We start from the raw sequence: 23,882 nt of genomic DNA on the forward strand, positions 1-23,882 counted from the left end.
TCTATTCTTTAATAGAATTTTTCACTAGTGTTTCGTATGCATTGTTATCTTTGATTAGGTCCTCAACTTTCTGAATGTAATTTTCTTCATTCATAAATACTGTTGTCCATCGTTTGTCTCCTGGTACGATGAAGGTGTTCTTCTTTTCAGTCTTTTTTTTTAAACTATTTACTTCTCTGTAATATATGTGGGGTTAAGCTGATATGAAATTTTCGGACTAGCTCACCTCTACATGAAGTGGACACTAAAGATCTTGTTAACAATAAGCTCAGAGAACACAACTCCACCAAAACCACTGACCTGAGCTGTGAATCTCCGTCATTCCAATATATATGTGTATGCTACATTTGCGTTGTTTTTCGTTTTATATTATTTTACTGTTTAAATTCAATAGGAATGAATTTTTTATCGGTTACAAATCTGCACAATGGCAATTAATGTAGCTCATTAACGAGGCACATATTCACGTAAAGAGTTTTTCTGTCACAGTTTCTATATAACGCTACCCAACTGTCCAGTGGGGTAGCTGGGGTGAAGTTCGGACCTTTAGTTTGTTAACTGAAATCTAAGTGCTTTAACGAATAGGTTACCACTCCCTATTAAATTCATAACAGGTAAGTAACTGGCATGATTTCTCAACTCATCTGCAGGTTAAAATTGTTATCATTTGGTGCTTATCTAAAATAATTGTATTTCAGCATACTGTACCACATTATGAGATAATCTCAGTCTTTTTAGCTCGTTGATGTATCAACAGACTATATCCGCTATCAATGGTGTTAAAGTAGTATTTATGAATTGTACTCACTCTTTCGGAACTATTGTTTTATTTGGTCCCTGTACGTTCAATGATGTCTTTGGTTCTTGTTGTAACGGGTGACTGCAGATTAGATGGGCAGCGTTTTATTGATCGATTCAGTGACACGTAAAACACGCACGGACGACCTAGAGTCCCGATTGGCCCTGCTTCGCTGTCTAACCCAGCCAGTTGAGTCCAGAACACAAGTCACAGCCTCTGAGATATGAATCGTTGTATTTCAGACATACTCTATTTATATACCAACCAAGCAGACCACATCGTACCATAAAAATAGAAAACAACATCTGTACAGTATTTAACGAGTGAAATAAATAATGACCAATAGGAATTGTACATTTAAAGTCTAAGGACATCATTAGACTTAACATGATAATGATTGGTAGATTATTCTGCATCCATAACAGTTCTAGTCAAAAACACCTTACTCAACCTTAGTGTTACTAACTGTTATGACCTTGAAGTTGAGGGTTCAAAACTTTTCTCCACCCCGTCGCCAATTGTTATGACCTTGGATGTCTGACTTTTCGATCACACGACTTATCTACCAATCCGAATACGACTTATACGAATCTTCACACTAGGCCAACCAATGACGTTCAACCGGTGTGGGCAGTTTAGCGTCCTTATTGGTCCTATGTCCTACGAGCCCTTCCACTTGAGTCCAGAACACAATACCAGCTTCCGAATCAGAGCAGATCGTTTATTTCATGCATACTTGGTTTATATATCAATCACACAGACCGCAACGTACCATAAAATAGGAAATAATATTTGTACACAAATAAGCCCAAAAAGTGGCTGTGAATGTGGGAGGCAGTAGTTAATAAACTGAACATAACTTAAGAACCGTAAATCGTACAATAATAAATTATAGGCCAAAATATAGCTTGTCATAAGAGGGATATAAATATACATAGTGTAATTGTTGAGTAGTTATACAATAAGAATATTAGTCCATGAATAGTCCTCGGAAGTTACCTGTAATTTAATCTCCACTCGGATATAACACCTCCCTTTTTTTTTTGAAAATTACAACTTTAGATTCTGATTAAAAAAAAAGAATTATATGTGACTTTAAATTCCTCAACATTCTCCTCCTCCTCGAAATAATGTTGGGTCCTTATGGCTCCAAATTACAACTAGTAGGACTTTATTTAAACCATGTTTCTCGTATTGACTGGAGAATCCACTAAAAATGACTAGATGATGATGAACGACCTTTGACCTGAGTTCATTATTTTCAAATTCATTATGAATCTCGTTAGCAGATAACGAGTCATTAAGAAAGTCAACGTCTAACAGAATTAAATTAGATTTTTGGCCATCATTCGACTCAGCTGACATATTTCCCTCATTGTTATAAGAAGTTTCATCAAAATCATATGCATTATTCTGAGAATCAATATCTGGCACACTGTCATTAGAAATGGGATAAGTTGACTCAATATAAAATTCTGTCTTCCGGTGATTTTGAGTAACATCTGGTACAATTTGGTTCATCGTGTTGCTCCAGTTATTTTCTGAATACGAGTCACCATAGCTTTCTCGACTAATAGCACGTGGACCACAATTTTGTTCGAGCTGACGTTTATTTTCGCAGCTAGACAGTACCAGTAGTGTTTCATTTGATTCTGGACTCTGAGCATCATCTACAGGATCTGGCTCCTGATCATCTGGTATTGTCACAACTTCATGTGCATTTAGCACAATATTTTCTTGCTCTGAGCTGGACACGTTACCAATATTACGTTTTCCTTCTGGCAAAGGTAATGGATATGAATGATTTTGTAAAGCGTCATTTAATCCTGTTGAAAAATCTGCACAAAGGCGAATAGCTCCGCTCGCTTTCTGAACTACTACAATTGGTGCTGCCCATGCCGAATAATTAACAGGTTGTATAACACCGAGTTCCTCTAGTCGGTCTAATTCTTTGTCGACTTTGTCAATAGCTGCATATGGAACTTGACGCTTTGGACGGAAAACAGGTTTTACATCCTGTCGTAGGTATAATTTTGCCTTCTCAATTGTGCAGCATCCCAATTGATTCTGGAACAAGTTTTTATGTTTCTGCAAAAGATCTTCTATCGTTACGACTTTCTTGGTTACATGAACTGCGGGTGGATCTCTAGGATTATTTGCGCCTTTCATTGTGCATATTTCATTTAATGGTACATCCCATAAATTTAGTTTATCTATCCAGTCTATACCAATAAGGTCTAACTCATGTCTGTTCGTTAAGTAGCAATTTCCTGTAAAGTAATTACCTCGGAATTTAACAGAGCATTTTATCATTCCCACAAGTTTCAATATATCTCCGGACGCATTCCGTGCAGTGTGCTCTGTTGGTAATACTTTCGGACACCCAATTAAATACCAAGTTCGTCTCGAGATTAGTGTGATATCTGACGCTGTGTCCAATTGCAATCGAATATAAACACCATTAACAATTAATTCCACATATCTTCTTTTATTCGCTACGCTTAGAGCCCGTGTAGAATATACGCTGTTTATATACTTATTTTCGTACTGGTGCGGACGTCTGGTTCGTTTTGGTCTTAAACTTTCTCTAGTTCGGCAGACTAATTCTTTGTGGCCAACTTTATTGCATATAGTGCATCTATGATTTCTAAACCGGCAAAATCTTGAGAAATGCCATGCACCACAATACCAACATTTAGTTGCAGGTTTAGGAGCTTTTGAGTGATATTTATGACTTTTGGTACTATTTTGTCTTTGACCTGTCTTGACAGCATGAACAGAATTTGAGGGCACAACACTTTTGGTTTCCAGCATAGCTGTATCTTGTTTTAGGTTTATTAATCGTTGACATTCAGTGGTGATAGTTTGTAACGTCATTTCATCATCATGTTCCATACGGGATAACAACTTCATGCGAAAGTCAGCATCAACAGGAGAGTTCAGACCAGAAATGAATAATAAGCATTTAAATTGATCACTGGTTAATACATTTAATTTAAATCGTTCTGCTTGTAAATTTACTCTTCCGGCGTACGTATTATAATCTTCATCAGCCTCTTTAGTCAGCTGTAGACAGTTATACCGGATACGGAATAAAGACGCCTGTTCACAAAACATTTTATTTAGGATGTTAACAGTTTCATCGAAATTAACTTCTCGCGGATGTTTAGGCAGAATATGGTTTTTATACTTTTGATGCTCATTAGGACCAAGTTTCTGTAATAGCAGCCGGACTTTCTTTGCATCATCCATAGTAGCAAATTCTACTCGAAAAATATCTTCTACTCTGCCGAACCATGCTTCAAAAGTGTGACCGCTGTCTGCATCAAATATAAATTCTGGAATTGGATTGAGATATGATTCTATACTTCTATAATCTGGATTACCTTGTTGAATAGATAGTTTACCCAAAAGTGCCTCCAATAGTTGTTGTTGCGAAGCTAACATTTGATGCTGCTGCTGTAATAATAACTGCAATTGTTCTGAAGAATCTGACATTTTTTTTTTTTTTTAAAATAAAAATTTTACTGCTAATAATAATATTAATCCAAAAATCACCGGCAACTTATTACAGATAATTTATTTCCAAAATCTGAGTCACCACTTGTATTATTATTATTTCTTTGTTGCCAAATTCCCCGTCGCCAATTGTTATGACCTTGCGTCTCCCAATTATTTTGTTTTTGCCAAAATCCCCGTCGCCAATTGTTATGACCTTGAAGTTGAGGGTTCAAAACTTTTCTCCACCCCGTCGCCAATTGTTATGACCTTGGATGTCTGACTTTTCGATCACACGACTTATCTACCAATCCGAATACGACTTATACGAATCTTCACACTAGGCCAACCAATGACGTTCAACCGGTGTGGGCAGTTTAGCGTCCTTATTGGTCCTATGTCCTACGAGCCCTTCCACTTGAGTCCAGAACACAATACCAGCTTCCGAATCAGAGCAGATCGTTTATTTCATGCATACTTGGTTTATATATCAATCACACAGACCGCAACGTACCATAAAATAGGAAATAATATTTGTACACAAATAAGCCCAAAAAGTGGCTGTGAATGTGGGAGGCAGTAGTTAATAAACTGAACATAACTTAAGAACCGTAAATCGTACAATAATAAATTATAGGCCAAAATATAGCTTGTCATAAGAGGGATATAAATATACATAGTGTAATTGTTGAGTAGTTATACAATAAGAATATTAGTCCATGAATAGTCCTCGGAAGTTACCTGTAATTTAATCTCCACTCGGATATAACACTAACATGAAATTGCTGTTGAGCATGAGCGATACTACGTTTGGTACTTGAATAATTTGGGTTGATTTTAATAGTCTGGTTGATGAATCATATCAGTTGTAATCCTAATAATTCCAATCATCTTCATGTTTTACCATATGAGTCTGAATTATTTTCGTGGTACGTTCTTGATTGTTTGCTCAGTCGTGAGTGAATTGTAATCACCTAATTAACTCTAATTCTAACTCACACAATATTAATCAAATACAAAATATTACTAAATGTCAATTTGCGGAAATGTTTCGAAAATATTGTACTACTCACGTTCTAGACGAGATTGTGAACAGAGTTCATAGGTCGTTATCATTCGCTCAAACGCAAAGACTAGTGCTGTTGAAGTGAATCTATATCACTTGTGCTCTTGTACTTTTTATTACTTTAAAACTGCACTTTTGATCATTTTTGTTTTTCTCTCCTCTTAGGTTCTATCATTCCATTTTCTTTAAGACTACTTCATGCTGAATTACCATTTAATTTAAATCGTACAAATGAAGCATTAGATCGTCTATATTACTTATTAGCTATTATTGGTCGAGTACGTTTATTTGCAATTGGTTGAAATTTTTTGATGAAGTGCTACTTATTTTAGTCTTTATTGTTGACCCCTTAACTATGCTTCGACTTAAAGTCTAGTAATAACAACTGTATTTACTTTTATTTCACCGTGCAGTATCTCTACATTCCTCATACATTAGATGGATGAGTACACATACGTGTGTATATACTTACTGTGTCAGAAATACACCACGTCAAAGGAACTTACAATATCATGACGAATTAGAGAGATACAATTCAAAAACGTAAATAAGATATACCGAATAATCGAGTTCGATAAAGAACAAAACCAAGGTAGATTTCATTTATTTACAAGTCTTACTGTTTGTAATAAAACTAGCAGAAACCTTCAGGAAACTCGTCAGGTTCATTTTGAGTCATACCTGATGACACCTCAAGTCACTGAGTTGCACGGTATGTAAGACCTTGCCTATGTATTCACGATAAATCTATAAGTATCGGCCCAGCACATCAACCTTTCTTCCTGCGGTTCTCTATCGTAAACTGATTGTCTCAGCTTTTTAGTGTCAGGAAAGCAATGTGTGGTTTGAATAACATTTGGAGGGGGCAGCATGCATGAAAAGTATCTAGGTGGCCGAATAGGGTATTTCAAGATTATAATTATTTGAGAAATTATATATGGTATACTATAAATGTTACTGGATCTCGGCATTACTTACGCAGTAGTGAAATCGTATATATGTAGTCCTTCGAAGATAACGATGACTGATTACAGAATACTCGCCGGAAATCATCTCAAAGAGTCTAGTTGTCCGAATCATAATCCGAAATTCCTCTCATTGGCTAGACTATCGAAAATTTTGATATAGATCTTGCAACCCTGTTTACTACATGATTTGTTGATTATTTCCGAGAATGTGACCACTAAATTTGTCCACAAACAGTCAAAATACCCACCCATTGTTAAAAGTTATTTGTGATCTAACTGGAGCAATGTCCAAATCATAAAAACGTTTATACTGTTTAAATGTATGCGTGTAAACTTATTGGTATTAATCACTTAAGCAATTCATTTTCTCAAACCGTCAAGTATGTATTTGAATCACTACCAGTTTAGTTTGAATAACTAAGTCTTTTTACTAAAAAGTTGTACACTTGGTCGGCATTTAGTCTTTGACACGGTTTTGAATCTTGGTTAGTGAGAAATGATTTTACTGAAGGAAGAGTATAAGTTCATCAAAAATTCACTCTGTTGAACCTTGCTGGCTAAATATATTACAACCACATCTTCAAATTCACTTGGTATTGTTTACCTGAGTCTTCCCATTGATGTTTAAGAGTGCAATTGACCAGTCTCTTATTGGCATCTATGCATACTGTGTGCATTGCCTTAATTCACAAATATTCTAAGCAAAGATGGTTAGTGGCTAGTAGTGGAATGCATGACTCGCGTTTCGTCCTATTTGGGACTCGTCAACTGGGTATACCTGCATTCCAGAGTTGATGTCCACTCCTGGACTCGAACCTAGTACCGTTCGTTTCAAACACCATCGCGTTACTCACTTAGCTACTGATCAGTTGCAGTCCTAAACATCAATGGTAAGATTCAAGTAAACAATACTAAGTGAATTTAAACTTCGCCCCATTGCACAAGCAAGTGGCTATCAGGACTCAGTAGCTAAGTGGATAACGCGATGGCGTTTGAAGCGAACGATACTGGGTTCGAGTCCCAGAGTGAACATTAACTCTGGAATGCAGGTACGTCCAGCTACCAGGTCCCAAATAGGAAGAAACTCGAGTCCCGGATTCCACTGCTAGCCACTATCAATCTTAACTATATCTTCGTTTTATGGATAACCCACGTTCACTTGACTGAAAATTTCTATAGTGTTGTTCATTACGTTACCCTTCTGAGAATTTCTATAATGGTATTCTGTCCTCATCCAACTTGTGTTTATGTGCTCACTTTAGAATCATGCATGTGTGACGTTTGAGAATACAACCTTTCTGTTAAAACTAAATTAAGTGTGTAACAGGATTCTTTAAAGTTGAATACTTAAAGTATGATCAGCTTATGATCTTGGGATCCCCTATCTAAGATCGCTACTATTAGAAACTTTGTTTCGTCTCTTCTTTCACGAACAGTAATCAAAGCAGTTTTTATTATCCATTAATTTAAAATATGTGGGGTTTAATCAGTCTAGACACTTTCAAGCATTAGGATCGTGAATAGTTAGGAGAAAAGCTAGACCCAGTTGTGACGTTAAAACCTGTTAAGTTGTTGAGTTATTGGTGCGACGTATTAAGAATTATTTACTTCCTGAGTGAGGTGGTGTAAATGATGGAGATTATGCAGTCTAACTAGTGTAGTTTTGTGCGATTTACCCCATTATTTGTCATATTTTTTTAGAAATTAATTTTCAGTTTAGTTTCTTTTTTCTAACTCTAGATTCAAAGTAATTTAGAGAAAGGCTTTAGAGAGGATGGTTCAATAAGTGAACCAGATCTTGTTTACCGACAAGGTATGAATATTTTATACTACAATGAACTATATATATATATATATATATCGTCATATATACTCAGCTATGATACTATATATTGATTGTGATTTATAGTCACCTGTCACATTATTCTAAAACAGTTCCTAATGGATCCAAAATATTCAAGAGTGTGGTAATTATCCTATTGATTTATGTGCAATCTTGAAGCCAGTTTTCGTAACAGACTGACACATTACACCGGAGAATCAGCGAGAAACAATGGGAGAGATAAAAAAACTTTCATCCGAGCTTCAAACTCCTCAATGGTGAGCACTAACGAGTGCACATGGTCTTGAACTCAGGAACTCCAAGTTTTGCAGTGAACACTACCTTATTCACTGAATGAGTTAGATTTCAGTAGTCCATATTTTCAAACATTATTCTTATTTTTCGTTGTTTAATTGTTACTGTTATTATGAATGACCTTACCATTCGAATTCATAGAGAGATTAAATTAAACAACAAATGTAAGTCATATCATAAATGTGCTCTAGTCATACAGTGAGGATGATTTTTAACTTTGGCCTAACTACTCAACGATATTGTACTTCGAAATACAGCCTGGATCAAACTACGTGACAGAATAATCTGTGTTAGGTAAACTTCTACCTCATTGATCAGCAGTTTAACTTGTAAATTTCCAATTAGGGCTCCTGTTGTCACTTGTGTACCATTAAAGAGTAATTGTCGAACTTTATCTCAGAATATGATTGTTTCCTTTTGTATCTAGCCTCATTAAATTTATGGACTGCTCGTAAAATTCGGGTGCTTTCCAGCTGTTTATCAATATTTCTACATAAGTTAGATTATCAATCAGCACTAAATATAGTACGTCAATTAACACATCTATGCAGTGATAATCAGGTTGTGCTTAGAGGATTCTGTAGTTTACTTGGTCGTGTTCATTTGCAGGTAGGTGTTTTTTTTTAATAAGGAGAGCATTTGCAGTATCGACTCGGCTTACCATTAGGACTGTTGTACTGAGGGTTAAGCAGCTTTAGCTATAATCTCATTCAAAAATGGGCGAATAGAGTAGTTTCGTTTGAAATTGATTGGAATGTTCCGAAAGCCCACTATATTCTCGAATAAAAGACAGGAAAGATTGAGTAACCTCATTTATTACTGACTTATTTTGATTAAGGCATACTACAGCCTTTTGACATTCTTATCACAAAACGCTCGTTGTTAAATTGTCTCCACCTTTCAGATTCTCATAACCCTTGGAATGTCCCGCCAACATGACATGCTAAATGAAGATTGGTGATAAATACATTAGTAAAAAATAAAAGGGCTCTTAGCTCTATGAGGAGATCTGCAACCTTAAAATGATAAGCACCATGAAATAACCCAGCTGTCGAGGAAGCCCTATTTATTCTAGTTAAGTAAAACGTTTTTATTAAATCGTTTCTTCTATATCTGGGTTGACGGAAGTGGGACCCAGATACTCAGAACAAACGTACATTTAACTTATTTATTTTAACACATAGACATTGGTACAAGGAGGCACCAAATACATATGCGCCACACAAATCCCATTCGATATGTGTGAGGGCTGTGATACTGCCCGGGTGCCCAAACCGAAGCAGGTGGCTTCCTTAAGGGGCCACTCCCCGAGCCTTCGACCTGAAGGCCTGATCCATAAGGCAGTGGAGCATCGTAAGGAGATGCAGTCCCATGGAAGCCGGTGACCAACAATTGGTTCATACGCCATTTGTTCCCTCAGGATACTGGAACCCGTGTGCACCATTGGTTTGGGATCCGATTAAAGCGCCGGACATTCGCTTTTCGTCCTCTCATTTTCGTAAACAATACCCCCGCCACGAGAAGGTAGTGAGTAGGACTTCCCTGGCAGAGGCTATATACGCGTGGCCATGTGAGAGCATTTCGAGAGAAAGAGTGGACTCTCCCCACTCTCGGCCGTACCAGGGCATTTGTTCAAAACAAAAACAAAGAACAGATGTTTCAACTATCATAAATACGTTCCAAGCATTACAGAATCCAGTACTATGTGGTGTCTGTCATATGATACGTTTAAACTTACTTTTTGAAGATCAGCCATTGAATAGATACAGTTTTAACTATTTCTTCTAAGATATGTTGGTTAAATTGTTCACTTATGCCCTTGTGTTATTATACTAGTTTGTGAAATAATTTACCTTCTATACTGAGCGATACAGCTATGGTAACTTGCTAAGGTGAATCACACTTTTTATCAGCATCTTCCATTACCCATAAGGATGATAAAGAATTCTCTTTATATTTACTATTGTTGTATATAGTATGTTGTCACTAATCGGTTACTCTTCTATTGTGATTAACATGACATTTTCAGTTTTCTGAATGTTTCTCATATTCCACTTGTGTTACATACATCACTATCCCATGTTCTTGAGCTAAAACAAGTAAACAAAAACCACATCTTTTCTCAATTACTAATTCACGTCTTAAAAACATTAATCCATAATGATGTAAACTTGTCTCATTTAGACGATAATAGGTCCAGTCTTTACTGATGGAAATTACTTTAAAGATTAACTAGACGAATTCGTATCAAGTAACACAAAGAAATGTTTTTTGTTCAGAAAATGCTCATCGTTATTTACAAATGATCACACATATAAGTCATTAATTGGTTCTCATACAATGTTCTTCCATTTTTACGCCTTGTTTTCTTCATGTTTTATTAGTTTGGGGATTTGCAAACGGCTAAAGCACTTTTCGACAGATCGTTACCTAATGCGGAATTTCCACTGGGCTATAAACTTCAATTACTGATTCTACAGAATTTTCATAAGTAAATTTTCTGATATTCATCAATGAAGCCTTATCGTGTTCATTTATTTCTTCCTTGCACACTGCTTGAACATATTGCAGACACTTGTTTACTACATTCTCAATGACCCTATCTATCATCGGCCAGTATACATAGCTGAGTGATAACATATTTATGTGTCCCACGCCAGGATGACATTGGTGGAGTTGCTTTAATACTTGCCATCTGAGAGTGGTCTGGACATCTAGACGCCCTCCAAACAGCGAGCATGAATTGGTAATAGATAATGCATCACGCCGTCGAAAATTCTCTAATAAATCATTGTTGACTTTGTTTACTCGACCATCGTGCACTTAACGCACCTGCTATAGTTCACAGTCTGCCAGTGTAGCATCCTCGAGCATATTCACCGTTACTAGCAAGACACAGGTCAAATGTGATACAACTCGGTTTACTTCTGCTTCAACTAATATTGCGGCAACAACACAACTTTTATCGACGGGTGTATTAGTTTTGATAATCCGTCAGTCTGTCCAAGACTGGTCGTTGACGTATATTTTATAGTAAAATTATTACTAAGAAGAAATTTAGTCTACCACTGGAATACATTGTGTGAACCAGATTGATAGAACAGGTTTATGAAATGTCGCCCATAGATAATACAAAACTTTTCGACTGAAAAAAATGATTACTAGTATTTATTCTGTTTGGCTGTTTTTCTCGGATGCATAATCAATATCCTTTGGGTAGACATCCTGGGGACTGTGAAAAATACCAGCTTTGAGTCCCCAGTTCGATGCATTTGAGGCAACAATTATTTTGAAGTTAGGGCTAAAGTATATTAGAAGCATATTGATTGGCGGCACTTCCTTAATATATTTAATGATGTTTTGACACTAAGGAGACCAGTTCCATTTCGTCTTTTCGCTCAAGAATTTATTAAGCGATGCATAATGATTAACTGATCCCATGAATGGTTGTAGGGAGTTAAGGCCGAATGATGATGTTCTTTGCTTTACAGACTTAATATTCTCCGGATCACATCATTTTTCGTTGCGATTGATTGGTGGAAAAGTTACGTTTATCTTGTTTTAGTTTAGAACCATAATCTTTAATATGTAAGAGTACCATATCTAGACGGTTAAATAATTCTTCTGCGGTTGTACCAAAAATTATAATATCATTCCCGTAAGCTAAGATACCTGATATATCTGTATGCATTACATCCACAATTCGCTGAAACGTGCCGAGGTCTCACTTGACTTCAAATGGAAGGCGAGCATAATGACATAGACCTCAATGTACATTAATTGTAATTGATTTTCAGGATGATTCATCTACCTCGATCTGTAGATATGTATCAGCTAGGTCAATCTTGGCAAAGGATCTGCCTCAGTTCACGTTAAAAATCCTCTCGGACTTCTGTTGAAACTACACAGTTATGAACATTCGATATGCGGGTTGTAAAAAAAATACAATTAAGCATTTTTATAAAATTCATGAATATGTACGTGTATCTACCAATTAGAACCACAGTTAATTGGATAGCACTAGACTGATTAAATGAAATAACAATTTGGCTGAGCTAATTATACAACAGTACTGTTTATGACCCATTACATGAAAAGTTTGAACCTTCCTATTCGCTACTTTTTACGACAACATGCATGTCAAACTTGACGTGGTGAGTGAATTAGAATATAAAGTATTGATATCCAGATAAAAATTTGCAATTTAAGCGTGCGTTGGAAAATCTTGTAGTTTTGTATTTGAAAGTCTATTGGTTTGATGGTTCTTTGTTATTCTACTATTTATACCAGTCTATATCATTTCTTACTTCATTCTCACTCAGTATTGTCCATCCAGATCTCAACTTTTGAGTCCTCTATCAAGATTGTGAAGCTTTTTCCTCAGTCGTTTTCTCTACGAGTAACTTAAGGCTCATAAAACTGGTGTTTACTATCTTTGCTGCTATCATCAGTGGAAGCGTAACGTTGCATGAGATTCATCATTTCTTTCCCGTTTTGTTTCATAACAGGCATCGATGATCCAGGTTCCTAGGATATCTTATTCTATGCTCACTTTTGTGCTTCTTTGAAGATTATTAGTACAACCAGCTATATGCGTAGCACGTTTTTTCTTTCATTACTATAATACAGCTTCATCTCTCACAGCACATATCTCTGTACAGATTATGCCCAATAGGTTTCACTTATGCTAAGGAGAGCCAATTTCTATCTCATAATTTCCGTCACTGTTTGAGTGATCATTACGGTCTTCCACACTGTTATTATATTTTTATCTATATGTTTATTGTTGACCTGGTTATTAAAAAAGCCGTCGACCCATTAGTTTCCGAAGAGTCTCAGCTTTTACCCTAAGACGTAATAATTCTTCTGTATAAATACTCTTCAGTGTTAAGTTTAATTGGCTTACATGTTTTTCTGATTAGCTTTCCTATAGTGAAATTCTGGTTTACAAAGTGAGATTTCTAACTTAACATCCATCACTTTTCATTTACTCAGACTTTGAATCATGAATAACCTTTGACGGGCTCCAGGCGATGTTAATTTATACTTTAGATAATTGCTGTAAAGTATATATTTCTCTTCGTTAAATAGCTATACGATAGTGGTATATATTTATTTTTTAGTGCGTTGTTATCAATTGGTAAAGGGGAATATGAAGAAGCGAGAATGTTCTTTGAAACTGTTCTACAATTAGATCCTACAAATGTGGCAGTGAGCGCCTGTTTTCATTTATTTTTATCTTTTTCATTTGATACTTGTGTTATAGTAAAACACATAACGCGTGTTTCTTCTTGTTTGAGACTCTCCAGCAGAATTTACGTTAAACCATAGTAAGTTGTTATCCTTACTGAGGCCCAAACGTAGTACCCATGACTTCAAAAATTAAAGCTTTGTCATAGATAAACTAGAATAAATCATGTAGACACGGTTAAATAATTCACTTGTTTGAGTGTTCGTTGAGACTATAATTTATGGACGACCTTTGAGCGACGCCAAAGTGATGTTGAGGATGTCCACCTATTAACTGGAACTAAATGATGGTTATAAACCAGCGTGAGGAATTAGATTTAGAGTTTTCATCACGAACTGACATAAGCTGAAATACCAAAACTCTATTTAGCCAAATAGATGGACGAATTATGCGCCACAATCCAAGACCTGTTGTCCCAAATCTGATTGGTTCGTCCGTAAATTATAGTCTCGCAGAGTGTTCTTGGAAAAGTGTGTCTAAAGTCATGTGACTGAAATTCCTCCGATGAAATATATCATTTTCCCAATTAATAAAAGCTAAACTAATTCGTCATCCAAAACAATTTTTACTGTTTTCATATTTACTTACGCATCTAAAGGTGTTATTGTCCTGAGAGACCAATTAAAGACAACAAATCAGTGATTTGGTATCCTAGGTAATATGTGCGATCTTCTACGTTGATAAATATAAAGTTTTTATGACCAACTTGGGAGTCCTTTGAAGTACACACCAACGAGACATCGCGGCATCGAAGACAGAGCTCTCTAGTCTATGATACTTTCATATCAGCTACTGAATACTACGGTTCACATTTCGGAACTCAGTTAATTGATTGGTATGCATCTAGCTTCCGCACCAGTAGAAACTAGGACACATTCAGACTTCACTCTCCATAGTTCTTCAAATCTCATGGGTGAGTGCCACTGTACTTCAAACCATATTGTGGTAGTAAATGTGTTTTCACTTTTATGGAAAACACAGTAAGTTAGACTTCTGTGTTAATTGTCAATTTCGTACTGTGAAAGTATAAATCTGCAATAAGGATAAATATTTCTTAGGGAAGACTCCAAGTCATGTAACCTGTGAGTAAAACCACGTATCTGATGTCTAAAGACTTGTGATGTTTTCTGGACCATTGTGTTTTAAATTAGCATCAACAGGACACTTTCATCGTACCAAACTGATTCCGTGATTGTTTATGACGACCAAATTTCACTCCTCTGTTGTTTAGAACATTTATATTAAAAATGGCATAGATTTGTCGTTAGTTCAGTACTCTTATGCAAATTATTAAAACAAAAACTCATGTGGCTAGACCTATAATAGACAGTATGTTCTTTCCATAACCGCAGCTCCTACTTTTCCAGACAGGCTGTTTGGAGAACGGTAAGACTAAAAACAGCAAACCAAGGTGTGTGGAAGAAGTTGTACTACCGACTCTATAAGGGTGTGGTAGAAGTTATTTGTTCCTCCAGAACAGCCAGTATTTACAGCGAGTCAATGAACATGATAAAAATGTACATATATATACATAGTGAAATAAATTAATCATCGAATCAATTAAGCGACTAATAGTAAGGCTAGTAGAATGAATGTATATGCGTAGGCAGTAAGCAATGCTCAGGCATACATATTCATACAAGTGCAACAATAATAAAGGTACAATGATATAAGTTGTTATAGTACGGATGACTCTGTCCGTTAAATAAGTTAACAAAAGGGCTTAGCCAAATTAAATGTGAACATACTCAATTGCACGTGAGCTGCTATATCCTTAAATATAACCCTTCTCACTTATCTTTATCACCACGTGCCACCAATGCTAATGACTGGAGTTAACGAAATGTTGATCTTGGTTTCTAGAAGCCGGTCACATGTTGTAGCTCTTGATGTTCGGACCCTGTGCTAGATAGAACAACAAGCTTCCTTGCCTAGGACTCCTGAACTCTGCGCAATCGATGTACGCCGCGACTCCATTGCTACATCCTATGAACTAACTGGTGTAGGTATAGCATTAAGTTGAAAAGCAGAACAGGCTCTACTAGACTGGTGGTTTGTCCGACTGAGCAGTATAGTCGGAACTCTGAAAGATAAGATATCACACTTTCCTCGTCATCTCTGCCTACGACCCCACTAATCACAGTTCGGATGAAATAATAGACGAATTTTATGAGAAGCTTTCTAGACTCCGTCAAAAATCAAAACGCTTGGATATGGTGATAGTGGTAGGTGATTTTGTACCGAAATATGTAAACTAAAGCAAACTGAAAAGCACTTGGGACGGATCTTACGATGCCGCGTCTCAGTACACTGATAATGGTGACAGCCTGCTGTCATTGTGCTCAGATAACCGTCTTTTCGGCAAGCACAAACTTTAATTATAAGTAAAGCATCATCTGAATTTGCGACCCATATAATTGACTGGACAATGGACTTAAATTGCCCACATTGCCGTTAGCCATCGTTGAAGAGGCTCGATATAAGACTGTCACCCATTCTGAAGCATGCATTGTCCACGTCTTCAGTCAGTAACAACGTAGAACTTCGTACGTACGTACATCAGTTCTAGTTGTCATGGACATAACACTTTAGGAAACAGTTTAATTGGCCTTCAATCGCATTTCAGTTATCCACTGTATCCTAACGATCTTACTGGCAAATTGATGCAAGTCCTCCAAAACTTAATAAAACAATAAGCAATCTATAACAAGCGGAAGCCCGATAGACTAGCGTGAGATTTTTGGGGATGGTGGTCCAGTCTTAGCAGTTACTTGATCTGAGCCCTTAGCTAAAATCTGTGAATTGTGCGTAATCTCATCTGACAGGTTTCGATCGCTGATCGTCCCAATTTAAAAGAAAGGAAAAATCCTTTTGTGACAATTACAGCAAAATCAGTTTGACTAATTTAATGTCTATAATATTATCTACAATGATACTTTGGCGCCTAACTAGAGCTTATGAAGAGCGAATGTGAGAATGTTAGACTGGTTTCAGACGTAGACCTCGATTTATAGACAATACTCAACGTTCAGCAGATTCTTGGCACATAGATATAGTTTTCGATGTCTGACTGCAGTTGTGTTCCTTTATATTATGGTGGAGTTCTACTCTGTAGATCGTGATATTCTATGCCAACCTCTATCATTGACAAACGTACCGAATAGACAGTTCTCTACTCGATCGCTACTGGTCAAGTTAGAACTTACGTCGAACTAGGATATACCAAGATTGCTAGGTGATTTGGTCTATGAAAATAGCGTAAAGCTGTTAGATAGGTGGAGAGAAATAGCGTATACATGTCTGTATACGAGTAAACTTTAATACTATGTAACAAATATTTGTTGTTCCCCTTTTCTATAAGCCCCAGTGTCATCAACACTAAAACAAGAATTAGAAACTGTATAAGCACATTGATAAATAAGTAGTCAAATAAAAGGGCTAATCGGAGGAAATTCCGTGAAAAAATAGGAAAGATTGAGTGAGTAAACCAAACATATAACGGTGACTGGTTGCTGCAGCTATCCTCGGACAATTGTTTATTTCTAGCAAGCACCAACTATGAGCACGATATACGCATTCGTCTGATACGGCAACCGACTCAACGGTAGACCCAAATAGAATACATTGCAATCAGCCTCTGTTAGAGAAGCTCAATAGAAGACCGACTCATTCTGAAGCATATATTTGGACCGATGTACATATATCCAACGTTTTACATTGCATTTAACGGACTGACTGTGCCAGTTTTTTCCAATCAATAAAGCTACGTTCGAAATAGATCTATCGAATGTAGGAAGCTTCCCAGCATATGTTCCTGCTAGCTGACAGTGATCGATAACTTTATTGATCATTACTTTCTATATGCCGATTTTAACGTTGTACGATGGCATCTAAGAATCATTTAGCCTCAAAGAAATGGATATACATTTCTTTTACTAAATTGCTGTTTTCAATAAGTCTCATCACCTTAGGTGAATATATAAATAGTTTATAAGATTGACATATTCATTTACAGTCGTAAATTGAAGTTAACAGTCACTTTACCGTAAGTTGTCTATGTTCAGTTTTTTTGCTATACGATCTTCCTCATTTCATTCATATTCCACAATTCAGGCGGCCAATAATTTAGCTATTTGTTCTTTATATGTTGGACGACTATCAAAATCAATTGAAGTGTTGGAGGATCTAACAACAACTGGACTAACTAGTCAACCAATAAACAATTTAGGCGTTATTACAACTGCTTCAACAACTACAGGATTTTCTACATCATTCATGTTCAATGCACGATGTCGTCGATTCTGTCTACATGATGTAATGATTTCAAATTTAGCTGTATTATATGAGGTAGAATCAGATCTGGCCACATTGAAAAAAGTTAACTTACTGAAAAAGTTGATTGAAATATCTGGCGAACCAGTGCACATATCATCATTTAAATTGTCTATGAAACAATAAAACAATAATTAGTATGTAATATTAACAAATATCTTTCATTCTAAATCACTTGAATGAAAAAGAACATTTATTTGATTGATGCCTATAAAAACATATTGTTAAAACTAACCTCCAAAATTATATCTCATATTAGAACATAATAATTCACTGTTTCGGTTTTACTTACACCTGTTACTCATGGAGGAGCATAGGCCGCTCAGCAGCATTCTCCATCCAACTCTGTCCTGGGTAATCCTTCCCAGTTATATATTCAGTATCTATTTGTTCTTTAGATGTCTGCCTCCGATTCCTGACTCAATGTGTTCTTTGGTCTTCGTCTTTTCATTAACTCTTTGGATTTCCGACTTAATAAGATTGTCGAATTTTTACTACTAGAATAAGAGACAATTTTGAACGCACAATGGATGTTAGACAAATAGAAACGGTAAAGCAGTTAGTATTATCTTATGAATTAAAAGAACACGAAGTTCAGTGAATGGATTTATCATGTAAAGTCGTATATGTGTAAAAAAACTTTCAAGATTAAGGACGTATGAGCAAAGAATACATATGATGATGTAATAGAAAAGTTATGATACTGGATTATATAATGTAAGCAGTAAAGATCTAAGATTGTGTATGCAAATAGAAAGGCTTGTACGTTAACAATAGCTTTTAGTCTGAAAGCAGTAAGATAATTAAAACGTTCGTGTTACTATAATTAAAAGTAATAGCGGGGTTAAATGAAATGATGTTGAAAAGAATTATCGATATGAGAAAACACTAAAGAACGAGAATATTATCAAATACGAAATACAATAATGATCGTAGTTATCGATTTCTATAGCTGTTATGACTTTATGTCCGGCTTTTTATCACGTGATTTATGCGCCAATCAAAATACGACTTATACAATCTCAGCACTGTGCCTAACCAATGACGTCTGACCGGTATGAGCAGCCTAGCGTCCGAATTGGTCCTATGTCCGCCTAGCCCGTCCACTTGAGTCCAGAACAACAATACCAGCTTCCACTATGCGAATCATATATTTCAAACATAATGTGTTTATATATCAAACAAACAGACCGCAATGCACCATAAAATAGGAAATAACATTTGTGCGCAATAAAGCCAAAAAGTGAACGTGGGAGGCAGTAGTTAATAAACTGAGCATAATTTAGGGACAGTAAATCGTATAATAATAAATTATAGGTCATAATAAAGTTTATAATAAGAGGGATATAAATATACATAATCTAACTATTGAATAATTATGCAATAAGAATATTAACTCATTAATAGTCCTCGGAAGTTACCTGTAATTTAATCTCCCCTAGGATATAACAATAGCAACTGTCCCACAGTCGATGACCTAAGATCATTTAGACAGGACGAAACTTCCATAATCGATAAGCCTCAGGGTAAATTGGGAGAACGTACACAAAATGGGAATAAAAAAGTGTTAAGTAGCTAAATGTGAATCATAAACGACCATAACGAAATATTTGTGAATATCGTTTGTGCGAATAGTAGATTCATTGTGTGGACTAGGATGCTTGTGTGCCACGTGGTCCATCGATTAAAATTTAATCCTCAGGCAGAGTCGCAATATCAAGGGGATTCATTCCCTTGATAGCTGATAACCAAAATAGGTTCTTAAACAATCCGTTTATATGCACGACTTTCGTAAACAGGACCTCCTAACCCCATAGACTGATCGTTCGTACCAGTCCAGGTAAAAGTCTGAACGTTTACTCCTTATCCGCTCACTTTGGCAAACAACACCACAACCGGGAGAAGACAATGAGAATCCTCTAGCTTATGCCATATATATGTGGCTCTATGAGAGCATTTCGAGAGGGAAAGCATATACCCCATCCCAGATCATAGTAAAAATCTGACTCCTCAAAGATGTTACGACTTCTGGCCATGCATAGTTTTCGAATTCTTGTCTAACTGCTGAAACGCTAGATCCTCTAGAAAATAATAGTGAGGAAAGATGAGTCAGAGTCCTTGTTTTCCAGCTGATGTTTCAAAATGCTAAGTTACTGATAATGGAAGTCACAATGTCGAACCATTCAGACCTAAACTCAACGGCTCACGTCTACTCATGTGCTGACGCTTCCCACAGTCCTGCACAAACACGTAGACGATATAATGAGACCTTCAATCTTCTCAAAATGTTTTGTTATTCAAAATATTACCCCACTAACCAGTTTCGATTCGCAGTTGTACGCCCGTGTCAGCACAGATTCTCAAAGACTGCTTCCTTCCCTACAGAATTCTCTAACAAAACTTTCCAAACTCCCTTCACAATGTACCTTCAGCCTGGAAAATAAACTAAAGCCTGATGACGATCTAATTGAAAACAATTGTTCGCTTATATGTGTTGTTCTAATTTTCACAATGTGAATCTTTAATATTCTAAATTACATTTGTTGAGTCCAAGCTTACACTTCAAGAGGAGCAGCAATTAGCAGTAACAATGTTGTTTATTATGGACACTAAGCTGTAAATTATTAATTGAAAAGCAGTTCTCTCGTGGCCACTGGTGAAGTGGAACCTTGGGAAATTCATTGGTTTTATAAATTGAGGCGTACTCAAAGGCCCATTATAGTTTATCCGTGTATCAGTCGCAACAGGCTCGTTATTACATATATTTCCTTGTGACTCCGTCACTAACCTGTTTCATATTAAAGAATCGAATCTCCAGTTGTAATAAAAATAATGTTTCTTTTATTTTCAATAAGTCACTTAATGGGGGAAATACAAGTATTCAGGCTATTCGCCTCTAGAGGACAGTAAAAACAGTGGGTGGTCACATAATAGCTTATAAAATGAACCCAGTTTCAAATTATCTAAAAAAGATATGCGCAATCAGTTCAAATCACATATTGTAATGACGTTTAGGCCACCCATTTGACTTTAAAACTGAATCACTGACTTACTATGACCTATATTTGACGAAAGTTTGGATGGCAACCAAGAAAACATCTTCAGCTTCACTTTACTAACTATAGAAATGCTTTTCAAACCCAACAGGGTAAGCTATTGGTTGACGATTCATACAAAGTGGGAACATTCAAGGGACATGAACAAGATTTGTTGATCGATTACATCGAGTGAGCACTGAGCAGTCAGCTACAACGTAGGACCAGGCACATATATGCAACAGTCCAAGTTGTGATACCTCATTAGCACAACAAGATGAACACCGAATTCATAGTGGTTAATTCAATCGTGGTAATATATAAAAGGATTGAATATAAGGATATATTACAGGATGAAAGACATAAAACAATTTTATTCTCATAGTTTAAGGGGAGACAGGAAGTGTATACACCTACCCCATTGTTATCGGTTCTGAGCCATGTCACCCAGTCTCCAACCATTGGTTACGATAGTCACGCAGACCCCAACCGAGTAGTTTGCATTTACCAACATGACTAAGACTAGGAGTTAGTGACTTCAAGCACTGATGCCGCGTTTTGGTTTGGCTGCCCCTAACTTCTTTTCAACCATCACCAACACTAGTCAGCATTGAGCGTCATGGTAATTGGTGTTCAGGCATACGCAACCCGTGGCCCAGACATCATTCCCCAATACCCTGCAGCTAACCTCACTATTACTCACCCGACGATTAAAGGTGCGAGAAATGTTCCTAAGGCATCCGTGGTCAAATACTAGTAACTTACGAATATCTACCCTTAAAGGCCACCTTTCGCAGCCGTAAAGTAAAACAGAACGAACTGCCGCGCAGTATACTCGTCCCTTAATTGATAGACGGACTGAGCCGTGATAATTTATAAACTAGATTACTACTCACTTAATAGTCACAGCCGTCAAGAAAATGGCAAACCGATGAGTGGTTAGTTCTTACTTATGATCTCATACCTGACAAGCATGTGCACCCAGTCGCGGGAAATTTATTCTTGTGCAAAGTCAATAAATCCAGACAGAATCATATTCCATTAAAATTTTAAGTCATTAATAGTCCATACATCCTGGCTGGTAATATGACGGTGGTATTATTGTTTTAGTCTGGATGTTTCAAGTGTGCTAAACGCGGCAAACTGTGGTGGTCAAATAACATCTAAGGTTCTGAACGAAATCGTGAACTATTGAGCCTCCAAATTCTTGGTTAGTCTTAATTGAAATATCTGCACCTCACTGAAATCCGTTATCAAAAACCATTGATTGAGATCACACTTTCTGAACACACTGACTCCCACAAATATTAACATCTGAGATATACGGAATACACAAATCACGTCAGAACCTGACGACTATACAGTATTTTGGAGTTAAGGTGGACAATTACAAGTAATTTCGACCGCAGTAGCGGAATTGAGATACCTCTTGTGACAATCACAGAGGAATTAGTTTGACTAGTATAGAGTCTGAAACATAATCTCCAATAGTACTTCGATATCTAACCAGAGCTCATGAAGAGCAAATCTGAGAAAACATGGGTGGTTTCAGACCTGGATGTGTAGACTAAATACTCAAAGTCCGTCTGGTCGTGGAACACGGACATATCATCCCGATGTCCGACCACAGGCGTGTCCTTTGACCTTGAGTCGACGTTCGACCCCGTTGATCGTGAGGTCTTGTGGCAGTCTGTCATTAAAAGTCGTACCAAGAAAGTATACTAACCCTTTAGAAGCCCTACTCGAACAGTATTGATTGAGTCGGAGTTTGTGGAGAACTTTCGTCGGAATCGGTTACTGCAAGTGGTGTTCGTCAGGGTTGCCCGATTTACCCATTTTGTCATAGACATGCCTTTGAAAATAACACTTCCATCGTCTGGCTTTTCAGCGATAGAACTCCTACCAGATGATGTAGTTCCGTTTGATGAAGACGCTAACAAACTAGTCTTTTGACCACCCTAAGCAACAATGCAGACATCTTTGAGATGCAGCTATCCTCATTCAGAGACATGAATGGCACGGTTAAGCAAGACACTATCATTCAAGAACACGTGGTATTTGTACTAACTGATGACTTCTTTGTACTTGACTCCAGACTTATTACCAATTCCAAATATATCACGTTCAATTGTGCTGATCTATCTTAACTTGTCATAGATTGGGGTATTTGGGGAATTCTTAGTCAGCACATCAATTCGACTACTTCTAATCATTTTAGAATATCACTCACATGTGAAGCTATTTATCAAGATAAACATACTATGTGACAATAAAAGGATGGATACAAATTACTCTTTATATCATGTCACTGTTCACAATGGGTAACAAAGTACAGTTCGCTACATTTGACAGGAAGCAACCTAGAAACAGTGAAAACTATGAGTGAAGAGAAAAAAATCAAAAACTATAACGAAACGTAATTATAATTAATGGTAATGTAAGAATAAAAACTGAATTCCTCAAACACAAATGAAGTGTTGACGTGTGCTTATATGAACAAAGCTAATTTAAGAAATAAAATACTGACCATAGATAAAAATCCCCAAACAACTTACACCAAAATCGAAGTCACACAGAATAGTGGAAAAAACATACACAAAGTACAGAAGGTGAGGAAGAGGAAAAAACGTTGACAATAATCACAGCTTAAGAATTTCATACAAAAACAAAGAGGAACAATATCTGGTCATGATTAGGCATTTCAATCCACCTTGACAACCGAGTATATTTTACGAACGAATCTATTAGCAGCAATGTATCCAACTGAACCTTGAAAAAGAGAGAGATAATTGTTTA

General features: G+C 36.6%; 2 protein-coding genes across 11 annotated transcripts in view; one reads left to right on the top strand and one right to left on the bottom strand.

The window, feature by feature from the left end:
- The window catches only part of TM9SF3_1 (Transmembrane 9 super member 3), a 40,565-nt gene extending 22,241 nt beyond the window's left edge, over window positions 1-18,324 (top strand). For 3 of the 4 annotated variants that reach the window (XM_051217034.1, XM_051217035.1, XM_051217036.1), the window contains 6 exons: window positions 5,529-5,641; window positions 8,072-8,144; window positions 8,896-9,077; window positions 10,853-10,959; window positions 13,592-13,679; window positions 17,833-18,324. In XM_051217034.1, the coding sequence (XP_051065668.1) occupies window positions 5,529-5,641; window positions 8,072-8,144; window positions 8,896-9,077; window positions 10,853-10,959; window positions 13,592-13,679; window positions 17,833-18,177 (908 nt within the window). In that variant the 3' untranslated portion in view covers window positions 18,178-18,324. Of the gene's footprint in view, window positions 1-5,528; window positions 8,145-8,895; window positions 9,078-10,852; window positions 10,960-13,591; window positions 13,680-17,832 lie in introns of all 4 variants that reach the window. The other variant, XM_051217033.1, reaches the window with a different exon arrangement.
- Window positions 18,325-23,312: 4,988 nt separating this feature from the next.
- TM9SF3_5 (Transmembrane 9 super member 3) overlaps window positions 23,313-23,882 on the bottom strand; it is a 41,049-nt gene continuing 40,479 nt past the window's right edge. For 4 of the 7 annotated variants that reach the window (XM_051217042.1, XM_051217041.1, XM_051217043.1 and 1 more), the window contains one exon: window positions 23,492-23,855. In XM_051217042.1, coding sequence (XP_051065675.1) covers window positions 23,788-23,855 — 68 coding nt within the window. In that variant the 3' untranslated portion in view covers window positions 23,492-23,787. Of the gene's footprint in view, window positions 23,856-23,882 lie in introns of all 7 variants that reach the window. The other 3 variants (XM_051217039.1, XM_051217038.1, XM_051217040.1) reach the window with 2 other exon arrangements.

Source organism: Schistosoma haematobium, chromosome 6, assembly GCF_000699445.3.
Source record: "Schistosoma haematobium chromosome 6, whole genome shotgun sequence".
Lineage (NCBI taxonomy): Eukaryota > Metazoa > Platyhelminthes > Trematoda > Strigeidida > Schistosomatidae > Schistosoma > Schistosoma haematobium.